Source organism: Myripristis murdjan, chromosome 14 (genome assembly GCF_902150065.1).
Source record: "Myripristis murdjan chromosome 14, fMyrMur1.1, whole genome shotgun sequence".
In the NCBI taxonomy this organism is placed as follows: Eukaryota; Metazoa; Chordata; class Actinopteri; order Holocentriformes; family Holocentridae; genus Myripristis; species Myripristis murdjan.
The window spans coordinates 11,309,154-11,323,193 of NC_043993.1; the positions used below are offsets into that span (position 1 = coordinate 11,309,154).

Consider the following 14,040-nt stretch of genomic DNA (forward strand, 5'->3'; position numbering starts at 1 on the left):
GACTTTCTTACCCTTATTTGTCTCAATAATGCACTTCTGCATAGCTGTCTGTCTGCACTTTGCATGTCTTGCCTGGTTCCTTCAGTGTGTTTGTTGGCCTCAGTGTCCAAATTTCTGTTTGTCTGCCTCTGTCTCTCTCTTTTCTGTCTTTCCCACCACCTCCCTCTTTCACCCCATCCCTCACACAATATGTGCACAGACACTCACACACACACACACACACACACACACACACACACTTCTGTCTCTCTTCTTCTCCCTCTCAGCCAGGGAGAGTTGTACTGGCGTTGAATTTCAATACAGCAGGAAATATTTTCTGCCATTCAGGAAATGTCTGCTGCAAAAGAACTGCTAGAATCCTTCTCTTCTTGTTCAAACACACACACACACACACACACACGCACACACACACACACACACACACACACACACGCACGCACGCACACACGCACACACGCACACACGCACGCAAATTTTATAACAAAAGAACCTTTTTTATTTGAAACACCAGTGCTGAACCAAACCCACAATAAAAAGCAGCAGTTGAGAATGTGAGTTCATTGAGTCTTCACTATTCTTGCAGGTCTCTCCGCTCTCCCTGCTGATCAATGGCAGACAGACAGGGGAGAGGGAGCCAGGCTGCACGCTGGGACGGCACCATAGAAGAAGGTGTCTGTCAATGGGAAGAGCAGCACAAGAAAGAGCAGCGCCCCCATCAGGTATGAGAAGAGCAGTGCTGGTTTCTCAGGGTGCTGGAGGGCAGAGCTTATATCAGGTAGTCCCTGACTGTTACAGAATGAATGGCACAGGACTGGACCAACAACATGGCCTAAAGAGAGAGAGAGAGGGACAGTGAGTTATCATTTCCTCCAAAGTACCCAAAACTGCTCTTTTACCCAAAATGTTCAAAGCATGACCTAGCAGTACCCATAAGGGCTTAGGTAGCAGGGTAATTTGATCAATTTGGGGTACTTTGGTTGCTTTGACATAAGTGTTAAATGACTATTAGGGTGCTTTGGGATACTTTTGGGTATGACATGTGGGTGGCTAACAAGTGGATCATTAAACAACCATGTAGACAAACAGGTGGGCTAAACATGCAAAAACATGCATTAAACCCTGCTACACACCCCCATTTTCTCTCTACCTCCCTCAGTCAGTCACTCGCTCATTCTCTCTCTCACCTGTTCTCATGAATATGAAGGCAGTGTACGCACCAAACACAGTTGTGTACAAGAACTGAATCCCTATAACAGAGCAAGACAGAGTAAAAATAGGAATAATGCTTCATGCAAATGATCTTCCAGTTAGAACCAGAATGAATGTGTTTACTCTGTAACAGCTGCTAAATGGATTAAACAGGATTTTTCCCTATCATTTAGCCTGCTGATCTAGGTAATAAAAGTTACCGCTAGCTGGAAAATATGTTTAAATTGTGGTTAACAAATAAAAGGTGTGCGAACTAATTTTACCTTTAACATCTGCATCCTTGGTGCTATATATTTCAAAAGGTGTATGATGTGTGCTTAGCCAATTTGGACATGCGCTATGCCATGTTTACTATGATCATACATATTTTGCTGTGTTTTAAGTTTGTTCTCCTTCTCTAAATCAATTTGAATTCATTAACTTTACATGGCTGAACTCCACCAGGTGAGTCGCATGGGTCAACTAACCTGCCACCTGGAGGATGGTGCTCATACGGTCCTTTTGGAGGCGCCGTTGCTCTATGATGTGGTGGAAATGAGCTAGGAGGACAGTATCAGGAATCAAGACAGAAGCAAGTCACATTGTAAAGAAGGTAAAAGGACTCTGGTTTACATCTACTGTTATCCAAAGTCATGTCTCACCAAAAAAAAAAAAAATAAAAATAAAAAATAAAAATAGCATATGAACTGAACGACAGACTGAACTATACAACAGATGGAGTAAGAGTGACACAACATAGTAAAAATGGAAGCATTAGAAGTATGAAGTGCAAAGTGCATTCACTTAAAAATGCAAAACTCAATGCTCCATCCAGATAAAAAGTGCAGCGTGTACAGCCTGAGCTGATCAACTTCTTCAGTAAAGATAAAATATGTTTTGTCCGCTGTGTAGTTGTGCATGCTGAAGTGAAGAACTTAAGGCTGCTTCATTATGGAGTCTGAAAAACGGGGATATGGGATCACATAAGTTTGACTTCTTCCAACTCCTTTTCAAAGATGATTTCTTTACCATTATAACTTCTTCAGAGTAAGTAAATGCTGATTTCGTTCATTCATTCATTGATTTCTAAAGATCTGGGCTGGGTCATATATTGATATAATGTTGATATTATGATATGAGTCCAGATGTTGTTTGGTATTGTCTTTTGGATATTGTAGCATCATGACAGGGTGTAAGTGTTGTTTTTTCCGGGCTTTAATGGCTGCAAAAAATTTAAGGGGATATAAGATTTGGAATTTAGCTGCTCTGTTATTTGTCCCTACTTGTTTGGCTATCACATCCACATTACTACTCACTGTTTATTAAAAATCTTTTGGGTTTAAGTGTCTGTCAAATTCACAAGTAGTCACCCTTACAATTTTATATAATACAGTCATCCCTACAATATCATCATAATATTGTTATCAAGGTATTTGCCCAAAGATATCATGACATGTGATTTTGTTCAAATCACCCAGTCCAACATCTGATGTTACTTCCAAATTGTGAACACTCCCTGATACTGATGTGTTTTCAGGCTGGGAAAGTAAATCTGGTTTTCATACCGACACCAAAGAACAGCGGCGCGATGAAGATGGCAGCGGTGGGCCCTGTGCAGGGCACCAGCATGGGCAGCATGGCCCCTCTGAACACTAGCTCCTCTGTGACTGGCGCCACCACTTGGTTTCTCAGCCACATTACATCTCCTACACACAATTTCCACGACTGAACATCTGGGGAAATAAAGGACGCAGGCGCAAGCTTGTAAAGACTACATGATTACATATGCACATGTTAAAATGCATGAATACATGCACGCACACCTTCCCGATCCCAGTTCATTCAACCACAACACACAATTCTCAAAGCACACACACACACACACACACACACAGACACACAGACACACACATACACACACACACAAAGACACGGATGCAGTTTCACTCACCCAGTACAGACTGTAGTTCTCCCATGAAGCCTTTGGGGTTATCCATGGCAGAGTGAACCAGAGGACCAAGATAGAAAACCTGAGATGTGTAAAATAAAGATAATAACTCACTGCCTCCAATGGAAGTCAATCTAACCCTCTGGTTGTGTCAACACCACAGTCCCACTTTGGTGCTTTGCCCTTTTTTCAGGCAGCCCTTTATTAGCAACCTTAAAACATAAGAGGGCCACCTCATGTTATGTTACTCCAACTGAAAAAAACAATCAATGAATTAATATGAATGTATGACACACTACAGGAAACTATGATGTTTTTTAACACAGCCTCGGATTTAACATAGTTTACCAATGACAGTATTTTTGAAACTTTACCATAATTTGTAATGTCCTGACTTATTTACGTCATTTGTGTTTGTGGTCAAATCTGACTGATAGTATCACTAATACAGTTTCTGTGCCACCCGGGTTTGACTAGAAACTTTTTATTTGAGTGGTCTGATACCAAGTGTTATGGATTTCATGAGGCCTTGTAGCAGTTAGACAAAAGAAACCATATTTATGACAGCAAAACAACTGAATATTGGTCTGAGTTTACCGTAACACAACCAGAGGGCTAGATAGAAAGCCCAGCTTGTTTTAAGTCCCTACTCCCTGCCAACTTTCCCTTGACGTGCTTAAACCTCAGCTTCTCCAGTGAAACTGGACAGTGGCCATCAATAAAAGACTGTTGGTTATAGTGGGGAGCCTCTGAATGTAAGTGTATGACTGTGAGGCAGGGTGGTGGTGAATAAGAGCACGTGCACTCAACAAAAGCCCCTCCATGGAAAGATAAAAGGTTAGAGTAGTGGATGATGCATTTGCTGTGGAAGAGGAACGAGAACGTGAAAGGCTACCGCGCATTTTTTGTCCATGTGTGGTTCAGGGATCCTCCTGGGTCCGCATGAAAGGTCGCTGCAAAATGCATCATTTTAATGGAGGCTGTAAAGCTGCTCCATGTCGTTTTAGAAAGGGAATTTGGAACCTCTGAAATGTCAAAACAGCCTCGGCGCAGTATAAATAAAATGCTCTAAAGGGAAAAATGAAACCCTGGAACAGTGTTTGGTTCTGGTGGTCCTGCCCTACTGTCACATTTACAATGCAAAGAAACACTTTATAGATTTACTTGAAGTTCACTTTACATCAAAAGGTTTTTCTCTTGGTCACGTGTTGAGTTTGCAAAAAGAAAGTTGTGTTTGCAAGTGATTATTATACAAGTCTTTTTGATTTACCGGACTGCACACAGACTACAATCTTAATGAAATCTGAGAATCCCTGACTTACCATGGTTAGCAGTAGTGGCAGTGTAGCTGCAGGAATCAAACCCTCCAGACGAACACCCATCAACTCCAACACAGACGCACTGACCTGGGAGGGCAGAAGGTTTTGGCTTTTTGACCAAGCTGGGAAGCTAGTTGTCATAATTTCCACTTTGAATTGATTGAAATTAAAGGACTTATTCACAGAAAAACTATATATTTTCTATCATTCATCAACCCCGAGGTGCCTTGAATGTTAAGTCAGAAGAAGAATGTTCAGAAAACAGTTTTTAATCACATGTTTCTCAGAGAAAAAATGCTCCCAAAACTCTAGCTGTTAGAATGCAGTTGATTGGTGATTTTGTCAAATGGCAGCATAAAGGATGTGGCTTCCATTTCAAATTCTCCAACTCTTCATGCACTCTTTGCAATATTTCAGCAGAAGTAGTTGGTTTTGGACATACTGAACATATAAAAGGAGAGTCAAGACTTGCGCTGAAAAGTAGGAGAATTTGAAACAAACTTTTTCATATCCATTTTGCCGGTATTTGTCGAAATCGCTACCGATTTTGGAACCTTTGTTTTCGCATGAGGCATGCAAGTAAAATTTTTTTCTCATCAGACAATCAAGAGAACTAGGCGTAAGTGAATAATATGAATTATACAGTTTTTGGGTGAAGTTTTCCTTTAAGGCTACACCTAACCCCGACCTTAACCTGTTGGAAGACCTTATGCACATTGCATCAGGATTGAGGGGATTTCTCTTCACCTAGAGTGTCTGGGTTCAATCCTCTGTGTTGCAAGGCATTCAATCTAAGTGTCCTTGAAGATGACACTGACTCTCTTGCGGGTCCATGGTGTTGTTCTGTAGCTGACCTTTGACCTCCCTGTGGACCTGGGTCAAAGAGTAGCTGTTTAAATCTACCTGGAGCACCAGATGGATGATGGCTATGGATTATGGGTGCATGCTTTTATCCAAATCCCCTCATCCCTAACCCGGACTTCCCGAGTGAGATTCCCAGCTGAGCGAGCAGGTCCGTAAAACCACCTGGCCAATGTGGACTCACAGACCACAAAGCCAAATCCTGATTCTTGTTTTCTGTTCAAGTGATAAATTTACACCAGAACAAACACAGCTGCTCAGTCCATTACTGTGCAAATGGGAAGAATTTGGTTCCATTCATTTCGTAAAAATATTGTTTCTGTCTCATGCAGACATCATTTACATGTAAAGCAGAAATGATGCATAAACTGTCATCATTAGTAGAGAACAGAGTCTTTTTTATTACTTATTTGTCATACAGTATCCTCCATCTAAAATTTCAACCAGGTTTACTTAATTCTAAGAATTACTGGCAAATAATATTTGACGCAGATCAAGAGAGAGAAAATTAGACAGAGAGGAAGAGAGGGAGATGTAAAGGGGGTATTTGGTGGTGTATCTTGTGCCAGACTGGTACACCCTCATGTACTTATGTGTGTGTGTGTGTGTGTGTGTGTGTGTGTGTACATGCGTATACATTTGTGTGTGTATACTCACCCTGACATCAGCCCAGTGTGTCCATGCCTTCACCACTGCAGGTGACAGAGCAGAGACCAACAGCACACTGATACAGCGGAGCTTTATCATGCTGGGGTGATCCCTGCATACACACACACACACACACACACACACACACACACACACACACACACACACACACACACACACACACACACAGAGCAGTTTAGCAGCCCGGTCCTCAGCAGCACCGTCACAGGACTACTGCTGTGTAGTTTACCTGGGTAAGCTGCTCCTCCAGACGTACAAACTGCCAACGTACAGACAGGCGAGCAGCAGGCAGCTCAGCACACACACCCAGCACCTTATATGGACGTGCTCCACCTGCCTTATCAGGCTGCGTTCTGACTCCAACATGACGGGAGAGAGTGTGTGGAACCACAACTTTGGGAGGTGCTACAGGTGAGCGTCGACATCAGCCAAGCTTCGACCAACACAGCACAGATTTATTATCGGTCAGGATTGGCTCAGTCCACTCTGTCAGTTCAGATTAGCAGGTCCTAACAAAGCTCATTATCTCTTAATACTCTACTAGAAGGACTCACTCACACAATCACACACATTACACATACACACTGACTGACTCCTACTGGTAACTGTCCTTATAGTCATGAGTGGTGTAATGTTCTGCAGAAAATCTTGAGATGTTTTTGAATTTGAGAATTTGACTGCATTTCTGAAATGCATTTACGGCAACATTTATTGAAACAGGCCCGCCGTTGTAGAACAGACAGTTGGATTGTGCATTTTACTCCATTTTTTCCAGATGCTGTGGGTAATATAGGATGCGTAGGCTGTTGAGTTTTTATACTTTTTCATTTTGTACATGTGTTAAGATGATTGTATATGTGTTCAGCAGACACTGGCTGACTATATCCACACTAACTGATTGCTGAATGGCATAAATACTCCATGGTATGATTTCCAGACCCGATGAAGGCCACCAGCATCTTTGATTTTGAATAAAGGTAATGTGAGCAGAGTATTGGCTCGCAGCATTGCGCTGCTGTGTAGAGCAATTTTCTGTCTCACAAGACAAAGGAATGGAAGAAACCTGGAAGCAGAATCCTGATTAGAATAGAACAGAATGGAACTGATTATTGTAAATCCCAACAAAGTAATAATATTTCAATTTAGCAAGACGATAACGAATCCAATGATGGCAAATGTAGGCAATCAACCAATATTTAATCATCTACATCATCAACATCATACATCATCATCTTCACTTTATAAATATAAACAGCAACATAAGATACATGTGATATGCTGCAGAGCGGCGTACCACTTTATCAACACACCTCAGAAAGCATGCATACAGCAGTCCAACAATACAGACATGAGGAAACAGTTTCATTCCTATGAATCAAACAGGCAACATCACAATGAAATACAGACTATTGTCTCTGTTGGGTGAAAACCCTGTATCTCCAGTTTTAGTGATTTTCATGTTTTTAACGTCATTTAGGACTTACCCACTCCTCTGATCAGCCCATGGCTCTATAAAACTCAAACTAGTTCAATAAATTGGAAAACACACTATAGTCAAGCTAAAAATATGACTATTTTTTTTTTTAGTTCCTGAAATTTGACACTCCACAGATATATGGTTTCCACCCGAGAACAGCGCTATATTATTTGGTAGCTGATTCAAGGCACTCAGGGTCTAACTTAAAATAAACGTTTTAAGCTGGAAAGCACCTTAAACAGCCTTTAAATCCACGTGTGAGGTGGGACAACCCCTCATATGAAGAGCACTTTTGGTGACTACAAACACAATCAAATATCAAATCGTCAGAAATACTTTCATTATCAGAACAGGCTGGTGGGAGTCATCCTGAGATTTCAAAGGGTTAAAAACAAACACCCTGTACTAACAACAACGTGGGTTCGAGTCCTGCTCATGACTTTTGTCGCATGCCATTCTCTCTGTTTCACGCTTCCTGGCACTTTACCCACTTTTTTTTTTTTTTTTTTGCCACGAAAACAGCAATATAAGACCGTATGAAATTAAATCTCTCCACTGAAACCATCTTGAATGGCTCTGCCCACCAGGGTTATCCAGTGGTTGAGAAAACACTGATTTCCACTGTGTAATGTTTAAATTGGCATGAGAAAATGTACCGGCATGGTGGTCTGTTGGCTGGAGAAAAAAAAAACAAAAAAAAAAACGTTTTGTAATGCAAGTGATGAAAACGAGACATAACACATTCATTCTCAAAATACACAGCATGTAACATGGTGACCTAGTGCATTAAATGCTGAAATTGCTCATAAACATGAATACAAGAAAAAAAATGTATTGATTGTGCATACCTCTTAAACCTTCAAGTCATCACTTACTAATTCTACTAACTCAATTCAACACTATCACAAAGTAGTTACATCTTAAACTTTGGACTGACTGAATTCAGAAAACACATTTCTTGGTTACATTTACATTGTAAGCAATAGTAATCTAACTTTTCTTCAGTCTCGCTTAACATGAGCAATGTCAGGAAAAAGGTATGAGGAAATTTCAGAAGTCTTTTTTTTTTAACAGATCCCGACAAGCCCACAAGAGGAAGCTCTCCTTTTAAAATAGGAATCAGTAGTCAAATACTGAACAAACTCACAGAGGAATATACATACACTCAAAATAACAAAGGCACACTTGGTATACAAGTTTCTGGCACATCACTGGAATAAATAAAACTAGGTGAATTAAATCAAAATAATACTACCATGTTAAGACAGACTGAAAACAGTGATGGGCAGCTGGCATGACAGTCAGACTGAAAACTGCATAAAGTTTTGATTATCACGAGGTCCACACCTGAGAAGTTTGTATTGGATTCTACTGAAGCATTTTTATCCGTCCCCGTCCTCAACAGTCAAAGTTAACTGGGAACAAAGAAAAGGCACAATCACAGAAAAAAACACCAAAAACTGTCTCTCTCTGTGTGTGTTGGTGTCCCCTCTCATTGCAGGACACATTTATCTGCATTTTTGGTGCTGTACTTTCTCCTCCTCATCTCCAGACCCCGCTCCAAACGCTCGTCTTCCTCCAGTGCCCTGCAAACACACACAAACACACACGCACACACACACATTAGAATGTACTGACTACAAAGAATCGCCTGGAAATCCACACTGGCACTATTATCCATCAAAATCAATTACTGCATAATTGTAAAATTATGATGTCAGTAAATAATCAAGTTAATGCATTAACTTGCAAATACTTCTCTGTAAACACAATTGCCATGTAACAAAACAGGTGGTACTAATATGAAAAAGCAGAGGTTTTCAAAGTGGGGTCCTGGGAACCTAATGGGTCTTTAAGTGGCTTCTAGGGCGTACCTCACCAAAATGAGGAATAATTTAATTTCACTGTAATTTCATTCATGAGAAACTGTTATGATACAGAAAAAGTGGTTACTTTATTAAGATGTTGTGTTGCTCTCTCCACTCAGTGGTCAAGTAGGTCATCTAGTTAATTTAATATGTAACAAAAGCAATACATACAAAATGTCTTGGTGCTATAAAATACCATTTCATTTACTCTATACAGGGTCAGACAGACTATGAGAGACAGACATACAGACAGACATACAAACATCACCATGGCAATATAATGAACAACATCATGGAGGGACATTAAAAAAACAGAGATTGGGTGTGGAACCGTCGCTACTTTTTGTATTTTTCTCTCTACAAGTAAACATTATAATGAGAATGGACTTTCTGGTGTAAATTGAAACAATCTCATCATAAAAACTAAATAATAAGCATTGTTTGGATAACTTTCCTCTTTTCTGCAATGGCACGGTAACACACGGCAACTGCTTGTTTAAGGTTATATAGGATTTGTGGTCAAGCCTGTCTATATCTTCCCACCAAAAGTCTTCTTTCTTTCTCTCCCTCTCTTGTTTTCTCTTTCGCACCATGTATGTGCACACACACACACACACACACACACAAATGAAAACACACACCCCCTCTCTTTGGCGTCGATGTCTCTGATGATCTCGTCCCGCTGGTTGACCAAAGACACCAGCTCTTGAAGGAGCAGCTGCTCCCTCTGCTGCTGAGTGGATGACTTCTGCCAGTCTGCAGGAAAAAAAAAACAAAAAAAAAAACACATCAGTGCTTCACAGTGTGGCTCATGAAAGAACAGCACATTACGTTTAACAGCTCTAACATGTGAGGAAGTCCTCAGAGAGGAATTCACTGGGGACAGTTTAAAGTAACTGCTGCTGCTGGAGGAAATCCACATGAAAGCATTGTTGACGCTCTTCCTACTTCTAATAATCTTGTTGATGTGTGTGTACATGTGCAGGATATTACCATGGCAACAGATCTACACGACTGACAATTTAACTCAATAACTATTAATCACAACATCATGACTTGTGTCCAGTGCATGGATAACACTTTCAGCTTCTGGAAAATCTGACTTTTATTGGCTTTAGATATTTCTACCATAAAATATCTGAACGAGCACTGTAGGTTTGTCATATTTTCCCACTGACACAAATACAATCAAAGCAGCCTCCTGTCTGCTTTGTCTGCTCTGCGGTTTTCCCACCTGGTAACTATTATGATATAATCATATCAGCAAGTCAGCAGAGAGACCAAACTCTGTTTATCATCAGTCTGTGATGGTTAGCCTGTTACTGACCTTCAATAGCCATCATGACACGCAGCTCTCTGGTCAGCAGCTCAAATCTCCTCTCCAGATCCTGCTCCTCTTGCCTAGACACAAACACACAATAATGAGGTTGTGTGCTGTATGTCTCATTCAATGTAGATGAAAGAGGCATGCATAAGTATGTGTGTGTTTCTATAAAGACTGTATACTGTGTGTGTGTGTGTGTGTGTGTGGTCTTACAGTAGCTCCAGGTGGTCCTGCCGGCGTATCAGAGCATTCTTCTTGTTGACCAGAGTGAACCACTCCTGAATCAGCCTCTCCTCTGCATCACGGTCACTTCCTGTACAAACAGGAAATGTGTCACAGCAGCACCACAATAGCCCCTCGGTTCATGTATGCGTTAGCAAAACAAACGGCAAAGTCAAAGCGGAAAAAAACATTATTGGTTTCCAGAATAACTCTACAAAGTTAGGTCCTAAATCTACAACTGTCCTGTATTAAAACTGAATTCAGTGCAGTTTCATTCAGTTCAATTCAATTCTCTCTCAGTAACACCCCAGTACTTAATCCCTGTTTTTGGTATATGTAACATTTGATGTGTGTGTCTATGTGTGTGTGTGTGCGTGTGCGCGAGACTGACCTGTCTCCATGAGGCGTCGTAGTCGTCTCTCCACCACAGCCGCTCTGCTGTCGATGTGTTTCTGCTCCGTCTCCAGCGCTGCCAGCTCACTTAGCACATACTGGCTAGTGTCCTGCAGACACTGACCACAACCCCATACACACACACACACACACAAAAGCACGTACACAAACACACACATACATGAACATACACAAGACAATGACACCAACAAAAATAGGAAGAAGGAGATAAAAGAAAAGAGGCAAAGGAAGAGTAGAAGATGGGAAGGATGGAGTAGGGAAGTAGAGAGAAAGAGAGAGAGAGGGAAGTAAACAAGTAGACAAGAACAAGCAGAGGGTCAAAGTGTTAGAGAAGGTCAGAAGGATCGAAAAATACAAGTGGTGCAAGCAGAGTACTGGGAAAATACTGGGAACGCCTTTTTCCAAAAACTGAACTCAGCACATTGCTTTTGTGCAGTCAGCTGTCGCAAAGCCGTGAAATCCTCCTTTAACCGCAAGTGACATTAATGCAAATGATATTCATCGTAATAAGTTATTTAAGTATTGAGCCTTGAAATTGTTTTCTTTCTTATTATAAGTGCAACAAAGACACAGCAAACATGAATGACGCAGTCCCTCTCAACAGCCAAACAGTAACCATGGATAATTCATTTTGTTTCCAGTGCAAATAAAAAACCTTCCTATGTGAAATGTTTTTGCTCAATTAATATGAGTTAAAGTCTAACTATGAGACTGAGACTGAAGACTTGACTTATTAAGCTGATATATATATTTTTTTTTTACAGTGCCCTTGCCTGGACTCGTTGAGACAGTGTATTTCTCTGGAAAGACGAGATGTGCCTACTGTTTTCTGCATTCAGCCCAACGGAATGTGATCGGAGATTGAGTGGAAGAGGAACAAAAGAAGCAGAAAAGAGGAAAAGCAAAGTAGAGGAAGCATAACTGACCATGGTCTCTTCTTCCTGTTTGGGGACTTGATCTGCTGCGTTCTGCGAGTCTGCACACAGACAGAAAGTGAGAGAGTTACTTGTAATCACTCAGTATTCAACCAGGTTAATATAGTGCAGTATTATCTTATTTCTTTATGCATTTGCATGGGGCTTTTAATGATTCCAGTGATGCCTCTAATCATATAAATATATCGGTGTATGGCTCAGGCTCGAGGTGCCCACCTGTGTTAGTGTTTCCTGCTGTGGAGTCAGCCTTCACTCCTTCACCCTGAACACATGAAGCATTCACATACATGTCAGAACACCAACAAAGAAATAAAGGGTACGTGAGAGATTTTGCTTCAGGCAATAGCGAAAGTGCCAAAATTGTTTTTTAGTTAAATGCTATTTTGAAAAACGATCTGGCAAACTAGTCAATTAGTAAAAGAGAGAAAGTGTCACCTGAGTGGGGCCTGATTTGGCTGCCTTGGCAACCGACCTTGGCGGTGGGACTGGTGTTATTGACTCCTCCACTAAAAACAGACGAGAGCAGTTATGAAAAAGTCGATTTTAAATCTTTCTTCAAGAGAATCAGAGTAGAAGAAGTGGCTGACATGAGTCATGCAAGTGAGGCCCATACCTTTAGCCAATCGTTTGGTCCTGGGAGGCGGGACGACCAGCGTACTGCTTCCCCCTTCCTCTAGACTTACTCCCGCTCCTTCATGTAACCTGGCCATACAGAACGCAGCAGCATCGACCTCAGTAGGGGTGGGGCCAGCGGGGGCGAGGCCATAGCAGGACTGGCTGCTGTTGTGCTCTATCTGCAGCACGCTCAGCTCCTGGTTGGTGAAGTGTGTGCGGATCTGGCTGAGGTAGGTCATGACGATGAGCCGGTCAGGGACGGACAGAAGGACCATGTCGGACGGCTCTAGCAGACGAGAGATGCCCAGTGCCTCGAAGCCGTCAAACGCCTGGTGGAATCACAAGGCCATGCATCATCAGCAACAAACGGATTTCATTATGAAGATAGCATCGCAAACAACAGCTATAAACGAAGATAAAATAACAACTGAACACTGAACAGAACTATATGTACCACATCAGGGTCAATTTAAGTGCTGTGATTGCCTGATGTTTTCTGTGGCTGACGCCTTGCTTGACACAATCTGAACTGTCTAGATGCAGTAAAACTCAACACACTCAAAATATTAATACTCAAAATATTAAATGATCCAGGTCAAGTATAGGGGTGGGAATCACTGAGTAACCCACAAGACAATACTATCACAATATTTTAACCAGAAATAACTATGGTATCACAATGCCTGTTATTCTACAATATTGATATATAACAAGATGACCAGCTACAATGCATCAAAATATCTGTAATGGAAGAAGAAAAAAATACTCAGGAAAAGGCAAATTAATTGACTAATAAGTAGGAAACAGTTTTTGTTTTTCAGTTTTTAATATTTACAGCGACTGCAACGCGTAGATGACAGAACAGCTCCAAGTAAAACACCTAAGACCCAAAGACAGGAAACCACGATGCCTAGTAACACACAGTGCTCCAGAGGTGTTATCTGGGCAAATTAAGGTGAAAATTCAAATATCAATACTTGGCACAAGTGTATTGATTATGCCTCACAAAAGGAAGTATCACAGTATACTGCATTACTGATTTATTACCCCTAGTTGGGTATATGAGTACTGAATGTTAACATGATCCACTGTCCTGTTTATGTCTTTGAGCTTCCCTGAACAATGATTTGCAACACTGTTTGAAAGATTAGCAACTGCATCAGGAACAACATTACGAACACTGAGTCAATATAACCAAAA

The 14,040-nt window shown here is 41.2% G+C and overlaps 2 protein-coding genes across 5 annotated transcripts in view; both read right to left on the reverse strand.

The window, feature by feature from the left end:
• Window positions 1-473: 473 nt before the first annotated feature.
• LOC115371903 (CAAX prenyl protease 2-like) lies at window positions 474-6,439 on the reverse strand. 2 transcript variants are annotated; one of them, XM_030069513.1, is made up of 8 exons: window positions 6,215-6,439; window positions 5,974-6,076; window positions 4,459-4,542; window positions 3,140-3,218; window positions 2,754-2,921; window positions 1,677-1,748; window positions 1,185-1,247; window positions 474-829 (listed from the first exon to the last, which is right to left on the reverse strand). In XM_030069513.1, the coding sequence occupies exons 1-8, from the start codon at window positions 6,349-6,351 to the stop codon at window positions 606-608; spliced, it is 930 nt and encodes a 309-aa protein (XP_029925373.1). In that variant the 5' UTR covers window positions 6,352-6,439; the 3' UTR covers window positions 474-605. The 2 variants fall into 2 exon arrangements, with proteins under 2 accessions (XP_029925373.1, XP_029925374.1); XM_030069514.1 differs by lacking the exon at window positions 1,185-1,247.
• A 1,495-nt stretch (window positions 6,440-7,934) lies between these two features.
• Window positions 7,935-14,040, reverse strand: part of ehbp1l1b (EH domain binding protein 1-like 1b) — a 34,335-nt gene continuing 28,229 nt past the window's right edge. For 2 of the 3 annotated variants that reach the window (XM_030069487.1, XM_030069485.1), the window contains 9 exons: window positions 12,839-13,169; window positions 12,661-12,731; window positions 12,442-12,487; window positions 12,217-12,266; window positions 11,268-11,388; window positions 10,868-10,967; window positions 10,658-10,731; window positions 9,972-10,086; window positions 7,935-9,048 (listed from right to left, as the gene is read on the reverse strand). In XM_030069487.1, the coding sequence (XP_029925347.1) occupies window positions 8,955-9,048; window positions 9,972-10,086; window positions 10,658-10,731; window positions 10,868-10,967; window positions 11,268-11,388; window positions 12,217-12,266; window positions 12,442-12,487; window positions 12,661-12,731; window positions 12,839-13,169 (1,002 nt within the window). In that variant the 3' untranslated portion in view covers window positions 7,935-8,954. The remainder of the gene's footprint in view (window positions 9,049-9,971; window positions 10,087-10,657; window positions 10,732-10,867; window positions 10,968-11,267; window positions 11,389-12,216; window positions 12,267-12,441; window positions 12,488-12,660; window positions 12,732-12,838; window positions 13,170-14,040) is intronic. The other variant, XM_030069486.1, reaches the window with a different exon arrangement.

Bases quoted from the DNA above. Each gene is read 5' to 3' on its own strand.
- LOC115371903 (XM_030069513.1), bottom strand. From the start codon at position 6,351: ATGTTGGAGTCAGAACGCAGCCTGATAAGGCAGGTGGAGCACGTCCAT. The intron at 1,749-2,753 runs GTATGAAAACCA...CTGTCCTCCTAG, and splicing joins GCCGCTGTTCTTTGGTGTCG to CTCATTTCCACCACATCATA. The intron at 1,248-1,676 runs GTTAGTTGACCC...GCTCTGTTATAG, and splicing joins CACCATCCTCCAGGTGGCAG to GGATTCAGTTCTTGTACACA.